The 18864-nt window shown below is 51.9% G+C and overlaps 1 protein-coding gene across 3 annotated transcripts in view; it reads right to left on the reverse strand.

The window, feature by feature from the left end:
- Window positions 1-8727: 8727 nt before the first annotated feature.
- The window catches only part of LHX2 (LIM homeobox 2), a 30558-nt gene continuing 20421 nt past the window's right edge, over window positions 8728-18864 (reverse strand). For all 3 annotated transcript variants that reach the window (XM_081151505.1, XM_081151504.1, XM_081151503.1), the window contains exons 4-5: window positions 18470-18675; window positions 8728-9606 (exon numbers count right to left, since the gene is read on the reverse strand). In XM_081151505.1, coding sequence (XP_081007631.1) covers window positions 9319-9606; window positions 18470-18675 — 494 coding nt within the window. In that variant the 3' untranslated portion in view covers window positions 8728-9318. The remainder of the gene's footprint in view (window positions 9607-18469; window positions 18676-18864) is intronic.

Below are 18864 nucleotides of genomic sequence, written 5' to 3' on the forward strand. Positions count from 1 at the left end.
ATCCTGGCAGTCTGGCTGGCACCAGAGCCCAAGGTCCTAACCACCCAGCATTGCTGCCTCCCCAGAACCTGTATAAAGAGCTTAGCGATGGCACACAGGCCTCAGCAAACAGTAGCCATTCTTATGATTTTATTAATATAAAATTGTGTTGATATCTCACGATCTTAATTACCCATCATTCCCTTCTCAGAGCAGGGCAAGCTGGAGCGCTTTGGGCCTGGGCGGGTGCCAGCTGAAAGCTGGCGCCAGGAGCCCCAAATGTGGGCAAAGCTTTGTTTCTTCATCACACCCAATGAGAGTCAGCCTGGGGGGTGGGGGACAGGTGGGTCCAGCGCCGAGTACAGATACCGCAGGCGGCCCTCTTTGCCCAGTCTGCCGCTGGACACCCACTGGGCTCCTGAAGCAGGGCAGGGCCAGGAGGGGGAGGCAGGGGCAGACACTGGGCCTTTTGTACCCTGCTCCCCACGCGGCCCAGCCCAGAAACCCGTCCCCACCCTGGCCCCAGGGTGCACACTGCCCTCCTGGGAGAGGAAAGAATTCAGGCTGGAGTCGGGAGTCCAGCCAGTACCCTGGCTCTGCAGCTTTCTGGCCAAGTTTCCCTGGGCCAGTCCCTCCTGGCTCTAAGCCTGGTTCCCTCATCTCCAAAATGAGGTGTAGAGAGCTGGCCTCAGGTCCGGGTGGGGGGGGTGGAGGATTATAGAAGGGAGAGGAAAGAAAAACAGTGGTCCTGAGGGGGATATAGTCCCTGAGGGAGACAGGGCAGGGGCTGGCCACCCCTCTGTTGGGTGGAAATGAGGTTCTGGTTTTTCATCACCTTCTTGTACAGGCCCAGATTACCCTTCAGACCTAACATATACCCCCAACCTGCAGCACACAAGCAGACACCACCTTGAACACCTGTGCACACCTGAACACTCATCCCTATGTGAACACACAGATGTACACACACCCCTGAACACACACGTGCACACTGGATCACAGGCACACACATCTCAACAAATACATACAGGCACCCCCACATTAACACCCACACCAACATGACCACACGCACAGATACACGGAGACCAGGACACCCCTCCTAACCCACACCCACCGCACCTCAATGCATACATAACCCGCAGCCTCCCACCCCATCACACGCCACACAGACACCCGGCTCCAATTCTCACGGAGGCCACTTGGGGGCAGAGTGAGCCCCTCGGGGAGCCCAGGATGGGTGCCTGGACCTGCACCCTCTCATTCCTTCCCGTACCCAGGGAGCCCCTCAGGCTTGAGCCCTCTTGAGCCCTGCCCAGAGGCCCGCAGGAATGAGCCTAACAAAAAGTCATTTGGGGGGACCTACTGTGTGCCAATGCCTGTGCTGCGTGTTTCGGAGCTGTCACAACCACACAACTCAGCCTAACACAGTACCTGGCACACATTAGGAACTCAGAATTATCGCTCCCTATGTGGGGCTGTGGGAAACGTCCAGAGCCCCGAATAGATCTCCAGTCTCCGATGTCCCTCCAGCGCTATCGTCAGCGCAGGCTTCAGATGGGTGAGGAGGGGGCGCTGGGGAGCCCCGGGGGCAGCGCCCAGGTGCACCGCCAGGGGGCGCGCTCCGCCCGGCCCCTGGGGGGCTCCGTCGCCCCACACCCCGCCTTCCCCCTCCAGGCTCCCGGCTGGGGCCGGCTCCCGCTGGGAGCCCGCTAGGTCCGGCAGGGCGCCCCCGCAGGATGTCTGGGCTCCTCACCCCGCCGGATCCCACCTCGGCTCCGGTTTCCGCCCCCTCCCGGGTCCCCAGAGACCTCCTCTGAAAGCTCCAGGCCTGCAGCCGCCCCCTCTGCCCGGAACCGCCCCGAAGGCCGCCCCCAGACCAGGCTCCTCCGAGGCCACCCCACAGTGGCGCCCCCTCCTCACCCTGCCTGGAGCAAAGCCTCTTAAAGGTGCCGGGTGGGACCGGCTGGAATTAGCAGCAGCTCCCAGGAGCGGGGCGCCCCCTGCCCCAGGCACTCTGCTCAGCACCGGCTGCAGGGTTGTGTCCCTCAGCGCTCACAGGCCCCTGCCAAGTGGCTGCTGCCATCACCCCGGGGCTGCAGATTTAAAATGCTGCAAGCTCAGAGAGGTTAAGGAGTTTGCCCAGGATCCCAGCAGCAGTAGGTGTCTAGCGCCAAAGCCCTAAGGACTAGACCCTCAGCCACAGTGAATGCCCATTTATTCTCCCCAGGATTGAGGACGTTTTCGTTAAGGGCCCAGCAGCCGCCAGGCACTGCGCTGGATGTAATACAGAGATGAAGACAGAGACACTGAGTCATGGAGCTTAAAGTAGCAGAGGAAAGGAGTAAAATAGACCCAAAACATGCACCTACAGAATGTTTCATCATCAATCTGCTCACTTACTAAAGATGTGTTACTAGGAACCCTGTGCCCAGCACTGCGCTGGCCACACCGCCCCGGGCAGTACCGGTGGCCCTGTTGTGGGTGGAGGTGAGGGTGGGAGTTGGCATGAACAGACAAGGACAGCCCTGTATGGGGACAGGGGCAGAAGTTACAGCACGGTCACACAGGGAGAAGGCTAAGCAGGGAAGGCTCCGGAGAGGAGGTGGCATTTGAGTAGGAGTTTTTGAAGAGTAGAGGAGGGTAGGAGCCCCAGGCAGAGGGCCCACCCAGCATGTAAAGCATTGATGAGTTTGGTGCACCTGGCTGGCATTAAGCCCAGAGATGGGTGGGTCCTGAGTCCTGCACCAGATACCAGCTTAAGGACCAACTTGCCCAGGAGAGCTGGGGAACTCAAGAGAAGCAATGGGTAAATGTCCCACGTCCCTTTCACATGCCCTGGAGCCCCCTGCTAGGAAGGATGGGCCAGCGCTTTGATGTCTTAAAGGCATCAAAAACTCAACAAGCCCCAGCTGGGTGTCTCTGTTGGTTGGAGCGTCATCCATCTCAGACACCCAAAAGGTCATGAATTTGGTTTCCCGTCAGGGCACATACCTAGGTCACAGGTTTGATCCCCAATCAGCCCAGTATGGGAGGCAACTGATGGACGTTTCTCTCTCACACCGATGTTCCTCTCTCTCTCTTTCTCTCTCTCCCCCCACCCTTCCTCTGTCTCTAAAATCAATAAACATATCCTCAGGTGGGGGTTAAAAGAAAAACTAAAAAAAAACAACCGAAAAACCCCCACACAACTCAACAAGTCCAAACCCCAAGTCCCCGATTATCGTCTTCCCTCCTTTTTCCAAAGACTTTTTCCCCAAGGCAGGGAAGGGCACCACCACCCACTCAGTTGTGGCTCTACCCCCTCTTTGCTCACCCTCCCCCCATAGCCAGTCCATCTCCTCTGCCTCTATCCAGTCAGATGTCCCATCATCTGGCTGACCTCAAGGGCCTCCTCACGTCCACCTCTGTCCCCTCCTACCGGGACTCCTCATTCCTAGCTTCCTGGTGCTCTTAGAATGAAGCCCGAGGCATGCTGCCTGGAAAGCCCCTGGCCATGTCGCTAGGCCCTCCTCCAACCACTCTGGTTTTTGCCCTGATAGCTCCAGCCACACCTGTCACCTTTCAGAGCCTTGGACTTGCTGGGCCTCGAGACCTTTGCACGTGCTGTTAGGCCTTTCCCCCCACCTCCCCTTCCACTTGCTTAGTTGACTCCCACTCACTTAGCTGATCTCTCGGTGAAACCTTTCTCCAGGAAGCCGTCCTTTCCCTTGCCGGTGTGTATGCTCTCATGTCCCACCCGCCTCATCACAGACATCATTAAGTAGTTATTTGTGAGGCTGTTCGATATTTTATTCCCCCATTAGATTCTGAGTTCCGTGAGGGCAGGGGCTGTCTTACCCACTAGTGACCAGCACAGGGCCTGGCACTCAAAAATTATTCTTTAGCAGGATGGACCCAGCTCTGCTGCTTCCTGGCTGGGTACCCTTAGGTTAAGCCCCCCTCTCTGAGCTTCACTGCTCATCCCTAATGAAAATGCATGGGTAGGCGTCATCATCAGATTGGGAGTGGGTGGAGGTATAGATGTTATGGGAACGAGTGAATATTGATAACCGCGGAAGCTGGCCAGTGAGTACTTGGGGGTTCATTATACACTTCTGTTTACTTTGTATATGTTTGCAATTGTTCATAACAAAAAGCTTTTTGTAAGATACACCAGTCTGGGCTCCTCCCCAGAGAGTAAGGGAGCCAGTAAGTGTACTTTGGAAAAGCTGCTGGAGTGGTTCTGAAGAACAACCCTGGCTAGGGGCTCTCCAAGGCTGCTTCCAACTCCAAGGAATCGGCGGCGTGGGTGCTGCTCGCTGGTGGAAAACTACCACAGCCTGAGTATGAGCTTTTGCCCTCGCCATTAACCCCTGCAGCCTCAAACACTTCTAGGTCAGTTGCCTGATCTTCCAACTCAAAAAGTCCTTCCAAACATCATCTCCTTTTACTAGCCTCTTGAACCCCCAAGTCCCAGCTGTACTCAGGCCTGGTTTACTCCTGCAAGGCCTCAGGATGGGCCTGAATTTCCTAGGTGCCCTGAGCCACAATGCCTGGCACAGTGGAGGGATTGAAACATGCTAGCTGAATTAAATTGAATTGCAATGAAAATATCTTTGTACATGACTTCCAAGCACATGACTTCTCCTTGGCTTCCTTGTCTGTGAAATGGAAAGACAACCATGCCCCATAGAGCTGCGGGAAGCATGCAACGAGATCATGACTTTAAAGGCGATGCAAGTGCGTAGGGCTTTTACCGCACGCAGAGCCAGACTCTCCCTCCTCGGGCCCCCCTTAACCCCAGACTTCCCTCATGTTGGACAGTGGTTGGCTGGTGACACATCTGTCTCCCAGAGGGCCCAGGAGCCAAAGGGAGGGGTTGTTGGCTGAATCATCTCCAGTCTCCATGCCTGGCACAGGGCTAAGGAGAGAGGGAGGGACAGAGGGGGAAAAGTGGGAAGGAAGGTATGAAGGGCCTGCTGGCAGTCTTAGTGTCCCCAGGGGCCAGAGGGCCCAGGGTGGCTCTCTGTGGGGCCTCAGCTGGCAGATGAAGCCTCGAGGTGTCCACTCTTGCCAGCAGGACACACATGCCACAGAGGCAAAACTCTCTCTCCAGGAAGCTGGTCCTGCCACGTGGGACTCTGACCTGAGTATAGGGGAGGGAGCCTGCAGCCTAGGAAAGAACAGGGGTGTCCGAGGCAGCTCCCCAAGGACCCTAGGACCAAGTTGCAGTTGATATTTCAAGCCGTCTATAAGCTGAGCCTCACCCACCTGTCTGGGGGCAACCCCAGCCCTTAAACTGCTCTTCACTCGTGAACATGCTCTGTGTCCTCCTGCCTGTGCCTGGATGTTTCCTCTGCCTGAATGGTCGCCCTGCTCCCTCCTCTACCCAGTCACCTTTGGTTCATTCAATATCCAACTGCGATCATCATCTTCTTGGAGACTCTCCTAACTTCTCGAGACAGTTCCTCACACCACTGTGGCCCCCCTCGTATTTACTCAAACCCCAAATGTAACACATACATATTCTCTCAGGGAATCCTAACAATGCCCCTGCATGGTGGAGACCATTAGCCCCATTTTACAGATTCAGATACCGAGGTTCAGAGTGGCTAAGTACCTTGCCAAAATTCAAAGAAGACTCTTCCATCTGCCCCAGATCTCCCCACTCTGGGGAAAAGGAGACTTGGTTGGGTGGGACAGGACAGGGGAAAGTCACATTCAAGACCCCAGTCCCCACATACTGCCTAAGGACAGACCTGGGTGTGGGCCTCAAGAACCAGGAGGCTCCCCATCTCCATAGCATGTTGGACCCCAACGGGTCTCAGAAATGGCCCCTTGGTCCCCCCTGCAGCAGTGTGCAGGGAGGTGGGGACTGCCCTGGAGCCACAGGTGGCACCTTCTCCCTCACTCCCATTGCCAGGGGACAGAGGTGAGCTGGCAGCCTCGGCCCCTTCCCCACCAAGCACCTACCTTCCTTTGCCTGTGTATGCTCAGTCTAGGTCTCTTATCTCTGTCTGTCATTTGGGTTCACCTTCTCCCTCTGAGGGACTCTCTTTACCATCCTCAAAGTGACCATCTCTGTCTCTGTCTTGGTCTCTCTCAGCTCTGAGCCTGTCCCAGGGTGTCCCGTTACCTCTGAGTCTTCTCTTCTGAATGCCAGTCTCTCTTTCTCTGTCTCGTCTCTCCCAGTGTCTTTCACGGTCTCTTAATGTTGGTCCCTACCCGTCTCTCTGCCTCTTCATTACTGTACTCTGTCACTGTTCTTGTCTCTCTCTGTCTCCTGTCTGTCTGCCTCTCTGTCCTCTGTGTCTTTGTCATCGCTGTTGTCTCTCTCTGCCTCTGTGTGTATCTTTGTCGCTGTCCCTCTATATCTGTCTCCCACTCTTTTTCTGTCTCCCAGACTCTGCCACTGCCTTTCTGCCTCTCTCCCTATCTCCCTGTTTCTGTCACTCTCTGAGTCTCTCACTCTGTATGTGTATATCTCAATTTCTGGCTCCATGGTGCCTCCTCCACAGTGCCCCCATCCCTGGCCCAACAGCAGGCCCTGCTTCTAAACTTGCTCCCGTGTGGGCGGCAGGAGACCCCCGGGCATCATTCCAGGGCCTGCTCCATCTGGGTGGCTGCGCTGACAGAGGAGATAGGAATCGGACTTGGCTCTGTCCGGGCCTGAGCAAGGGGCACAGCCAGGCTATGCGGGGGCGTCTGGGTGCCTGCAAATGTTTGCATGTGTGCACGTCTGGGTTTGTGTGCAGGTCTCCCTGGGTGGGGTGGTCTGGGTGTTTGTCTAGATATATTTGGGAGCATCTGGGCCTGTTTATGTCTGTCTGCGAGCATTTGTGTGTGGGTCTTTGTGTGGGGCTGTCTGGGTGTTAGCACTTCAGCCTGTGAGTCTCCCCATCACCCACAAATACCTCCAAGTGTGTGTGTGTGCGTGTCCTTGGGCACATAGAGGGGTCCCTGGGAGTACCTGCAGTCGTGGTGTATCCGCGGGGCTGTCCACAGGCCAGCCCCTCTGCTTGCATTCTCTCATACAGTCACCAGTGAGGTGCAGAGTCTATGACCCTATCTGACAGGTAGAAAAGTTGAGGCTCTTAACCTCCATGCTTAGCTGTGTGACTGTGAATGTATGTTTCTGTTTGAGGTGGGAGTGTGGAGGCAAAAGGAATTGATTCAAATCCTGCCTGACCCCAGGCAGGTTGTCTAATCTGGGACAATTCTGAATTTATTCAGCAAAAATATATTGATCAAAAAAAGGTAAAATTAATCCATAGTGCTAGAAGTTAGATTAGGTACCACCTTGGGAGGGGGTGCTGTAATGTCTTATAGCTTGATTTGGGTGGGGGTGACATGGTGTGTTCATTTGGAAAACATTCTTCAAGCTGTTCATTTCAGACATGTGCCCTTTACGCATATTATACATCAATATCAAAGTTTACAAACAATTTACTGAACTACTACTATTTGCCAGGCATTAAATATCAATAACAAGAGCGGTTCGTGTGTGTGTGTGTGTGTGTGTGTGTGTGTGTGTGTGTGTGTGTAACATTTCAGAAAGTGAACCAACCCCTCCCTCCACCTTGTCCCAGCCGTGATGGCAGACAAAGGGAGGGAGAGAGACCCCAGTCCCGGGCTAGATTGTTCCCTTGCCAGTCTCTCCTGCCTGTTTTCTTAAGGCAGCTATGATGTTATCTCTGGATTTTCAAACTGATGGGCTACTGGCAGACATTTTGCTAGGTAGCTGCTGGCATTCAGTGAAGCTGGTAACAGAGTCCTCTGCAGCAGGGCTCAGGGTGAAAAACGAGGGGTTTAAGATGCCCGGTGGACAGACACGCGTGCTTGACACATTCAGCAACGACAGGCAGTGCCTGGATACATCCATTCCTGCTTTCCACCTCCACATTTTATCACGTCACCCAGAATTCGATAAAATATATTGAGCCCCTACTATACGCCAGGCCTCCTGCTGGGCCCTTCAACACACCTTACTTTGCCCTCACTACAGCTGCCATGTAAGGGGCATCATCTTCGTCTGCCAGCCAGGAAACTGAGGCCCAGAGTGGTGAAATGACTCTCCTCAGCTCACACCGCTCAACAGCAGAGTCTACAGCCTCATTCTGCCTGCCTCTAACACCCCCTCCTCTCTGGATATGTATTTTCTCTGAGTTTCTGAGTTCCTTTTCTCTGAGTTCCTTTAGTAAACGAACCAAATTCATTTGCTTTTGCCCTCTTGGGAGATTTTAAAATTTTGTGTCATGTAGTAAGAAAACTGGGGTTTAAGCTGCCCCTTGGTGACAGTGTTCCTTCCTCAAAGGGAAAGGCCTCCCTCGTTGCCCCGACACCCCTCTTTCAGGCCAGAGAAAAGCAGAAAAGGCAGGCGTGATGACCTTTGGCCTCTCCAGTGCAAGTCACCAACGGAGCGTGCTTATTGAATATTTGAAAGAATGAATGAATGAGTGAATGAATGGCATTTCTGTTTACCTACCCTTCACTTAGCCCATACCAGGCTGTGTTAAGGTGATCTCGTGTCTGCCTTTGCCTCCTCTCTAAAGTCCTGGAGGGAAGGGACTGGATCGACTTCATCTCTGGGTCTGGACAAGCAGCTCGAGGTCTGGCACAGAAGAGGCGCCCCATGAATATTATAAATGAGTATTTACAAAGCATTATAAATAGCATCAATAAGGGAGGAGCCTGGCCTTCACCTAAGCTTCAATAAGACTATCAAGTCGTGTGATTTTTCAGACCCAACGAAATAGCAGCGGCACCAACTAGTTTCAATAAGTGGTTTTATTACTGGTTAGATTTTACAAATTCTGATATTCGAACAGACTTCCACCTTAAAATTCTAAAACAACAAAGCGACCGTTGGAGGGGGTTTGAGTTTTCCTTTTTTTTTTTTTTTTCTTCTTCTTTTCTTTTTAGGACTATTCAAAGTAACAAACTTTTTTTTTTTTTTTTTTACATTTTTGCTCTGGTCATAAATATACAGAGAGAAAAAGAGGGAGAGAAAATGAATAAGTCGTCCAAAGTATGGAGATAAAACAGTATTCCTAAGGCACGTGGCAGTCTTTGAAAATACAGAAGCTCTAGCCAACTTAAATTACTTGTTGTTCTTGCTCGCTCAGTCCACAAAACTGTACAGTGACACAAATGTTGTGTTGCAGATAGATCTTCCAAGTAACTCCTCCGTCCACGCCGCTGCGTCAGCCGGGCGCGCTGTCTCCTCCGTTTCCAGGCGAGATCCTAAAATGTGGTTAGTTAGTTGCTCAAAGCCTCTATTTTAAAATACACTTGGAATTCAACTAAAGATAATTTCTTTTTTAAAGAAATTGTGGGGCAAAGGGGGCGGGGCGCCAGTCATTAGAAAAGGTTGGTAAGAGTCGTTTGTGAGGGGCTGTGAGGCTCGTGGCCCTCCAGGTTGCCAGGCACAGAAGTTAAGACAGACGTCACAGTTGGCAGGGTGGGGCTCGTCAAGTCTGTGAGGGTGGTGGGCGTGCTGGAGGGGCTGAGGGAGGCGTTGGAGAGCTCCGAGGCCGGCCCCGACGGGGTCCCCGTCTGCAGCGCCGCCTCTGTCGACTTGTCCACGCCCGTGTTTTCCTGCCGTAAGAGGTTGCGCCTGAACTTGGCCCTGGCGTTCTGGAACCAGACCTGTGGGGCGAGAGGGACGGGCCGGTTAGGGGGCGGGCAGGGGACAAGAGCGGGGCCTGCCCCTATGTTGAACTCAGAGATGCCCGTCGGTGTTTTTCGGAGGGGAGAGTTAAAGGTCGGGCTGGCAGTATTTTGTTCTTAATAAAATAAAGATTTCCTTTTCTTTCATTGGCTATTACTGGGTCTCCCTTTCTGCCAGAAGGTTCCAGAGATGAGCCACACTCTCCAGTATCGTAGCCACTTGCCACATATGGCTAGTGAGCACGTGACATGTGACTAGTGCAAATGTGGCTAGTCTTTAGGTGAAAACACACAAGCCACTGAAGATTTAATATGAAAAAAAAAAAAAAGTAGGCTTTCTCAATAATAATGTTTAGACTGGTTACATGTTGAAATGATCATCATTTGGATATGCTGGGCTATACAAAATATATCCCTACAATTAATTTTACCAGTCTCCTTTTGCTTTTTTAAGGCGGCTACTAGAAATTTTTAACTGTAAAATTATATATGTGGTCATGTTGCATTTCTTTTAGACAGCGCTGTCCTGGAAGATTCCTTCAAACCACACCTTGATTGCTTTTCACAACGGTCGAGAGGTTCATTTTTTCCACCTTTAAATACACAACAGATCCCACAGGTTCTTGTTGGTACAATTTTTAACGTGTTTCAGGGTCACTAAGTCTGGGAAATACTAGAACGGTGTAAAGATACAGGAATCAAGCGGTAAAGAATTACTAAGAGAAAGAAAAGGACACTGATCCCATCCCCGCCACCACCTGCTAGAGCAGCCCCCAGTATCCTGGACCCTGGGTTTCAGGTCTCAGGGCAGGGTGGGCAGAAGGGGAGCAGCTGGCAGGGCAGAGCAAGGCCAAGGAGGCTGTGACCTGCAGGTTCCCATCCCCAACCGCCACGTCCCAGCGCCATTCCTGAGGGAGGCGGGGTAGGTTGCACAGCTGGAACCGAGCTTGGTATGAAAAGGACACCAAAGGGACAGAGTGAGGGGTCACTTTCACTTATTCCTGAGGTGCAGACACACGCACCCATCCACACCCACACCTCTGCACACGAGCCTGTGCACACTCATGAAGACAAACATAGAAACTCTTCTACACAGCCCCATCCCCCAAATATGCCCACTGCACAGAGACCTGGCTGTATCCAGGGTCCTCCAAGGCCTAGGAAATCCAGGCCACTGTGGGGGAGGGGATAGGGCTCAGGGGCTGTATCTCTCAGAGAAACAAGCCCGAAAGGCAGGGCCCCCTCACTTCCCTTTGCGTGAGGAAAACACCCGCCAGAAGCCTCCCCATAAAACACAGGGCCTTGGAGGATTCTGCAGATTCTCGGGTGTCCAGCTGCGAATTTCCAGATGTGCCTGCATCTGCCTGTCTTCCTAGTGTCTCTGACGGGAGGGAAGGGCTGCTGCCTGGCCCCACCCTCTCCTGCGGACCACCCCAGCTACAGGGGCCTATGGCTTCACAGCAGCCTTTCTGGTGGCCTAATACAATTTGGGCTCAATTAAAAGCACAGCCTCCGGAATCCTGGAGTGAGGAGGGAGACACGGACCCTGTGAAGTCGGGAAACAAAGCACATTTTCCCTGGCCTTTCGCCCAGAGCAAGCCCATCACCTCTTGGAGGCTTGCAAGTAAGTCCAGAGCTTCTAAAACACCCTCCACATGCTCTTTTTGAGGTGGGGAGGTCCTCTGCCCGGCCTCCAAAAGTCTGCAAGCGTGAGACTGTTTCTAGCTGGTCTAGGGAGTGGCTGATGGAGAAAATGAACGGAGAAAGCCCTAGAGGCCCTCAGAGAGAGGAGGTGACTTCCCCAGTCTCATGGCAGATGAGAAAGGCTGGAGCCTTCATGCCAACTTTTGCCACTGTCCTGGCCTGCGTGTCTGTCTGTCCAAGTGGCAGCTGGAACGAGGAGCCCTGGGGGTGGCAAGTGGCTCATGGGTCCAGGACTCAAAACCCTCGGGAAGGGCTGGAACTGGTTGGTTAGCTGTGGGCTGTTTGCTATTTTTCCACTGTTGCCCCTAACAGTGGTTTATAAATAATGACACCATCTTTCACAAGTGCCGTCTCTGCCTTACTGGGGGGGAAGCACTGGGAATCTGGTGGAAGGTAACCAGCAACTCAACTGAAAGGCGGCTGCCGTGGGGTTTTGGGTTGGGTTTGTTCTCCATCTTAAGCAGGGCTTCACCACAATTCTCTCCCAGGCCTTTCATAAAGTCCCCTCCCAGGTGGTTGCTGGGACAGGGACCCTGTCTGAGTCATCTTCACGACATGGCACAGGTACTAGCAGAGATTAAGAATCAGTAACATGTGTTAATAATAACACAACATTCGTGGACCTCTTATGTGCCAAGCATCATGCCACCATCTAACATGCAGAGTCAAAGGTGATCTCCATGATAAGCCAGGCAGGGGACATACTATCATTATCTACCATTTTACAGATTTAAAGCCAGAAAGGTTCAGAGAGGTGCAGTCTCTTGTCCAAGGTCACACAGGCCAACCTGGCATTAGAATCCAGGAATCCAGGACTATCTGCCATGAAGAGTCCATGCTCTCCCTACCACCTATTCCTGAGTAAGTAAGTGAATGAATGAATGAATCAATCAATCAATAGAAAAAGCAACTGTGGTGCAGTGGGAAGAGAACTGGATGGTGCTTCCAGTTCTGGTTCTGTTACTGACCAGCCAAGTGACCTTGGGTGAGTCCCTTACCTCAGTTTCCCCACTTGAACAACAAGAGGGTTGGACCACACGACACGATTGCTATGGCCTCTTGGGGTTCAAACAGACTGGGATTCTTGGGCAGCTGCAACAAGGAAGGAGATGATCTTCTCCATCCACCCATCTTCTGAAACCGACAGCCCTCTCTCATTTGTGGGGAGTGCCTGGCCTGGTGCACAGGGCATCCCGGGTGAGTCCTGGGTGGATGTGGAAACCCACACTGCTGTGTGCACCCTTCTCAGGCACCAACTGGCCCTGCAGGCTGTGTATTGCCTCACAAATCCCTTTCCCCAGGATTCTTTCATCAAGGAGACCAGGAGGGCCAGTGAGAAACCCACTTTGCCCCACGAATTCGCTCCTGGGTCTCTCAGAAAAACCACAAAAAAGGTAAATGCTTCACGCCCAAACACGTCCACTGTGGCATTTTAAAAATAACATCAAACTAATGGCTGCATCCCAAGGATCCCACCAGACAGGGCGAGTAGAAGTCATGACACAGCCACTCCACTCAATTGAAGAGGAAGTGTCTTATGACAAATGTTATGTAAAAAAAAAAAAAAAAAAAGAATTAAAAAATTATGTAGTGAAACTTCAAAGCAAGGATAGTAATCATGAATATTAGTCATTCACTAAGTGCGGGCACTGTCTAAGCAAAGTCCTAAGCATTTTACACATATCAACTCATAATAATAAGGCCTCATAAGGTAGGCACTAATATTATTGCCATGTGAGGAAACTGCCCAACCAAAGAGATGGAGCTAAGATGTGAATTTTGGCAGGCTGGGCTCATGCCCTTGCCCGCCACTTAACCTCTAAACTGTACGCCTGGATTATTGGTTTCCAGAACTCTTATATGGGTAATTTTTTCCTATTTTTCCAACCTGTCTATGTGGTGGTTCTATTATTTTAAATAATTTTTAAAAGGCTTTAAGGAACCAAAAATAATAAGCAGTGGACTGGATGGATATCATGAACCCTTGGTTCTAGCCCAGGACTACAACTACTTTGCTGTGGTGCCCTGGAAGAGTCACTCCACTTCTCTGAGCTTTGGTTTCCTCTCTTCTATGAAACTCCATCCAGCTTCAACCATCTGTGACTAGACTGGACACTCCCTACAGCCCTGTGCAAATGACAGGCAGAACAATGCTTACTCTCCCCATTTTAAAGGTGGGGAAGCTAAGGCTCAAAGAACCAAAGTGACTGGCCCCAGTTAAAACTTCACCTCCTCAGGGAAGCCATCCCCGATTACCTCCTTTACCAAGTCAGGTCACTGCATTATATGCTCTTACTGCAGCCCTGTGTTTTTCCTTCCGAGCACTTCTACTTAATTTTTGTCAAGAGTTAAACAAGGGTTCTGTGGCCACATAAGTGTGAAAATGTTAGATCAGATAAAGGTGAGTCTCTCCAAGATTTCTCAGTGGCGGTATTAATGCTAACGTGCTCTGATCTCCAAGACAATGATAGTTAACCATTAGCATTTCCCAAACTTATTTGATCCCAGAATCATTTAAAAAATATTTTTATTATGAGATGTTTCGCATATAGAGAAAAATATAGTTTCATCTTATCGCCGTGTTATTTCTGCACGGCCTTGCTGCACCTGCCTCCCCCCGGAGCGGCGCCCGGGGGGCCCACTCGCTCTCGCGTCACTGACTCCTCCGTGCTCCCTCCGCACCCAGGGCATGGCAGGAGGCCAGTGCGTTTGCTGGGGAAGCAAGTGAACCGAGGAAGGCCGGCGTCTCACCTCCTGAGTTCCCACACGGATTAAGGATGACTCCTCATCTCAAGGATGTTTTCAAACTGTTGGTGGTTAAGATGTACTTTCTTTCAAAGGCACACCAGGAATCCCTAAGGAGACCTTCCCCATCCAGATCACTCAGCCCATCACCCCCTCCCCAAGCCCAGGGCATTTTAACACTGGGAGGCGACTCAGAGAGGCATCCAAGTGCAGAGAAATGGTCTCCAAGCATTTGCAAAGCTTAGTTTCTCAATGGACCTCTGTCCAAGGGGCCATTCTGTCTCCCGGTCACCTTGCCCAATGATGGAAAGTCAGTATTATGGTTGTCATGCTGCTGAAGATCACAAACTTGAGCACTTTTTATGCACTTACAGCTTTACAACAGGATTTCCGCTTTCCTAGCAAGATGTGGCATCTCCGAGCCATTTCCTCCCTCTCCCTCATCTGTCCTGCTGCATTCTGCAGCTAGATCCAAAGTGGGGGATCACAATCCTTACACTGTGCTACACTGCAAAAAGCTATGTATGGAATCAGACCCTGGCTTCATCACTTACTAGGGTGAGGCTCAGGGCCAGGGTCCTAGCCTCTCTGAACTTCATTCCCTCATCTGCAAACTGAAGATAATTTTTTTTAAATGTCTGCAAAAGAAGTTGGTAGACTTAACCCTGATATGTCAATGTGTGTAAATTAACATGCATTGAGGCCCTAATATGTATCCTATAAATTACACTTTATCTCATTTATTCCTTGCAACCACAGAGTGAAGTATTATTATCACCTGCATCTTATAGCTGAGGCCACTGAGGCTCAGAGAGGTTAAGTCACTTCTCAGGATCAGTCAGAGAGTAAAATGGGAGAGATGAGTCTGGGCCTCACATCAGCTGACTCCAAATTTCAGCAGAGGTAGTGCATCCCAGGACTGCCATATTGGTGGTACTTCTGCATTACAGATGCAATAACAGGCTGGAAACACACACACCCTACATCACCCACCTCTGGGAACACAGTCTTGACCTCAACGTGTCCCTCTGGAGGGTTGAGGTGGACCACAACCTGCAGGGGGCACCCAAGGCCTAGTACCGTTCAGCTGGTGTAGACCAGTGATGAGCAACCATTTCCCAGGCGCCTACTTTGTACCAGCAGGTACCGTGCTGGAGCAGAAGCGCTCATTGTCCCAATCCTCAGGAAGCCTCAAGGTGCCAACTATTATCATCTCCATTTCACAGATTAGGCTCAGAGAGAAATTCAAGTGTCCAAATCACACTGCTGGTAAGTCAGAAAGGATTTGAACCAGTCTGTTACCTTCCAAAGCCACACCACCAGCTGCTTCACCCAAATCTGCTCCCATCTCACCTTCCCCAGCTGGCCCATCAGCAGTCAGGACACCAGGGAGAGAGTACCCTGCCAATGCCTGGCTCCTGTAACCTCAAGCAAGTCACTTCTTCTCACTAGGTCTTAAGCTTCTTATCTATAAAATGGGCAGGAAAATATTAAGGTGAGATAGAAGAGTGGCTGGAAAAATAATGCTTTGCAATCTACTGCAGAATCATGAGCAGTCGTGCTGTTAGGGAATATTAAGGATTGTGCAGGAGATGTGGAGGTCTGGGAGGAGGGAGAAAGTGGTCTGGGATGCCTTACAGGTATGACCTCCCCCACCCTAGATGATACACTCGGAGGTAGTCACTGCTGGATTGGCTTACAGGAGAACAGCAATGCCCATTGATCAGATGGTCCTGGATGTGGATCCAGCTCTGCTACTTACAACAAAGTGTGACTTGTGGCAAGTGGAAATCATTTGGGCCTCCATGTTCTCATCTGGACAGTTGGGGTGGAGAGGTCATAACGCCTGACACTGAGGACTCAATGGGCAACTGTATTTCACAGGGTTCTAGGGGAGGGGACAGGGCAAGCATTCACCCAGGCCCCCCAGGTGAACCATTCCTCACACAAAGGGTAGTTGGTCCCTCCCCTGGTCTCCCAAAGAACCCCCACAGCTGATCACACTATGATAAACTGAATGTGGGTCTGCCTCTACACCTCATAGGTGATTTTCTTCAGGGCTACAACTATGGTTCATTCATCTCTGAATCCCCAGGGCCTGGTGCTAATAGACATTTGGTCAGATGAAAGAATGAGAGATAACTATGCTGAAAATCCGATTTGCTCCTAAATCACATAACCAAGCCTCCTGCCTCACCAAGACCAACAGAGACTGGTTCCTGCTGGTTCCAGATTCAGACTCAGCTATGGGAACTGACTCTAGTTCATGTAATCTGGGTAACTGAGAGAGGTATGTGGCCTAAGGGTGCCCATTTTAAAGATGAGAAAGCTATGGCTCAGAGAGGGTAATTAATTTGTCCAAGACACACAGCTAGTGAGTAGAGGAACCAAACCAGGTCTTCCTGAACCCAGCTCTGTCTGACTCCAAGTCCCTGCTCCTTTCCCAGCATGCTCCCAGGGATTGACTCACAAAACAGCGCCCACTAACAGGCCACATGGGCATCTAAATAGGGGAAGGAACAAAGTATCCTACTAACCAGAGTAAAGGCGGAGGCTTGGAATCCTCAGTCCAAATTCGCCCAGGGCTGGAAACAGACGGGGTGCCCAAAGAAGGTCCCTTGACCTAACCCCAAGAAGATGAAGTCCAAGGGAAACAGGCAAGGGTAGGGTCCAGGTCTCGGACTGACGCAGCCGTCCCCAGGCCAGAGAGACCCTCAGGCAAAACAGAGCCCAACAGGAGGGGCAGGGCCCCAGGGAACAGCCGGAGCTCGGGCGGAGGGCGCGCCCAGAGAGGCGCATCAGCACCCCATTGGCCAGCCCTGCCTCCCTCCCTCCGTCACCGAGCCGCCCAAGGCTCCCCGCTCCCCAGAGAACCGCAGCCCCTCACCCAAGACACAGTCTCACCCCAACATCGCTCCCATCACCACCAAAAGGCCCCCCCCTTTTTCTGTTTCCTGACAAATTCGCAGGAAAACTTGGGGCGGCTACGCAGCCCTCCTTGTCTGGCACTGTCAGCATCATTCCTTTGGTGTCGCCTCCCCCTGCCTCGCCGCCCCTCAACCCCTGACGACCTGGAGCTAGAGGGTGGGGCCAGACTGGCCTGGACGGGAATCCCAGCACCTCTCCTCCCGTCCTCACTTCATCTGTCAATTTTCATGCCCAAAAATGCGCATTGCTATCCCCACAACCACACATTCTGAGGAATACACTGGTTAGATTTGCTATAAAGGGGATATTCTCCCGCCGTACTGTACGACTGGGGACACTGAAGTCCAGTGACCAGAGTAATCCTTCATACAAGTTAGTATCAGTCAGTTGATTAATCCAGTTAAAGTTACTCTTGGCTACCACACACGGGGCAGTTAAGCATCAACCACGGTTATGCATCAGCCACTTGATCATTTCAGCGGCTCTTCCAATAAGCCTGGGGTGTAGGTCATGTTTTGTGTCCCTCTCACATATGAGAAAACCGAGGCTCAGGGGAGTTCAGTGACTTGCCCAGTAAGTAACAGGAGGACGTGGTGACCCCCAAAGCTCTGCCACCCGTTTGAGTCACACAGCAGCCTCGACTCCCAAACTGGAGCTTTTACCATCTTTGGGCTGATGAACAGGCCCTTTGGAAATCTGGTGAAGGCTCTGGATCCTCTCTATCAAGAAAGCACCCTCATATTATAGAATTATACACCTGAAACCTATATGATTTTATTAACCAGTGTCACCCAATAAATTCAATAAAAACAGATAAAAAGAAGAAAGCACCCTCATAGGCAAGTACAATTCGGCTGAGTTTCAGGGGCGCCCATGTACTTCCTCCAGCTCCCTTCCTGGGAGCGGCCCCCCGGCCTGCCCAGGGGATCTGCCCACACCCACCCTCCTCACCAAACCCTGCTTCTGGGAGAGTCTTAGAAACAACAAAGAGACAGAAGAAAAATCTATAGAGAGACTGGAAGAAAGGGAAACTAGAGAGAGCCAGTGAGGAGCAAGGAGCAGGAGCTAAGGGCTCACGGCAGCAGCCTCGGGGTGAGGGGCCGGGGAGGGGCTCTGGGTTGACCTGAAACGTTTGAACCTTTTACATAGATGAGTTTCATTTGAGTAATAAATAGCAAATCTGAGTTGTTTACAAGAAAGACAAGAGACAGTGTGGAGACAAAGGGGACAGCGGGACACACACACACACACACACCAGAAAAATTAAGAGACAAAAATTAAAGGGGAGAGAGGCTGTAAAGTTAGAAAAAAAAAAAAAAAGCCTGAAATACAAACAGAGACAGACTGAAGAGATGGAGAACGAGCGCGGAGAGGTAACCGACGGGAAGGCAGGCTTGGGGAGGCCTCCCAAGGCCCAGAGCCCGCCGCGTGGCTCTGCCCCGGGCCCCGCCCCGGCCCCGCTGACCTGGAGGACCCGCTTGGTGAGGCCCGTCTTCTGCGCGAGCTGCTTCAAGTCCTTGGCGTCGGGGTTGTGGTTAATGGCAAAGTAAGACTTCATGGTCCGCAGCTGGTGGTGCTTGAAGGAGGTGCGCATGCGCTTGGTCTTCTGGCTGCTGGGGTAGGGCTGGTCGCGGTCCAGGTGCTCCGCGTCGTTCTCGTTGCAGCTGAGCGCTGGGGGGGCGGGGCGGCAGGTGAGCCTCCTGCCCCCCGCCCCCCCGCCCCGCCTAGTCCACACCCGCCCCGCCCCGCCCCGCCCGCCCCGCACAAGTGTTTCCAGCCTCGGGACCACGCTGAGATAAACTATCCCCATTTTATAGATTTATAGGGGGGGAGTGACTTGCCCAGAGTCCCTCACTAGGC

Source organism: Miniopterus schreibersii (genome assembly GCF_964146895.1).
Source record: "Miniopterus schreibersii genome assembly, chromosome: 11".
NCBI lineage: Eukaryota > Metazoa > Chordata > Mammalia > Chiroptera > Miniopteridae > Miniopterus > Miniopterus schreibersii.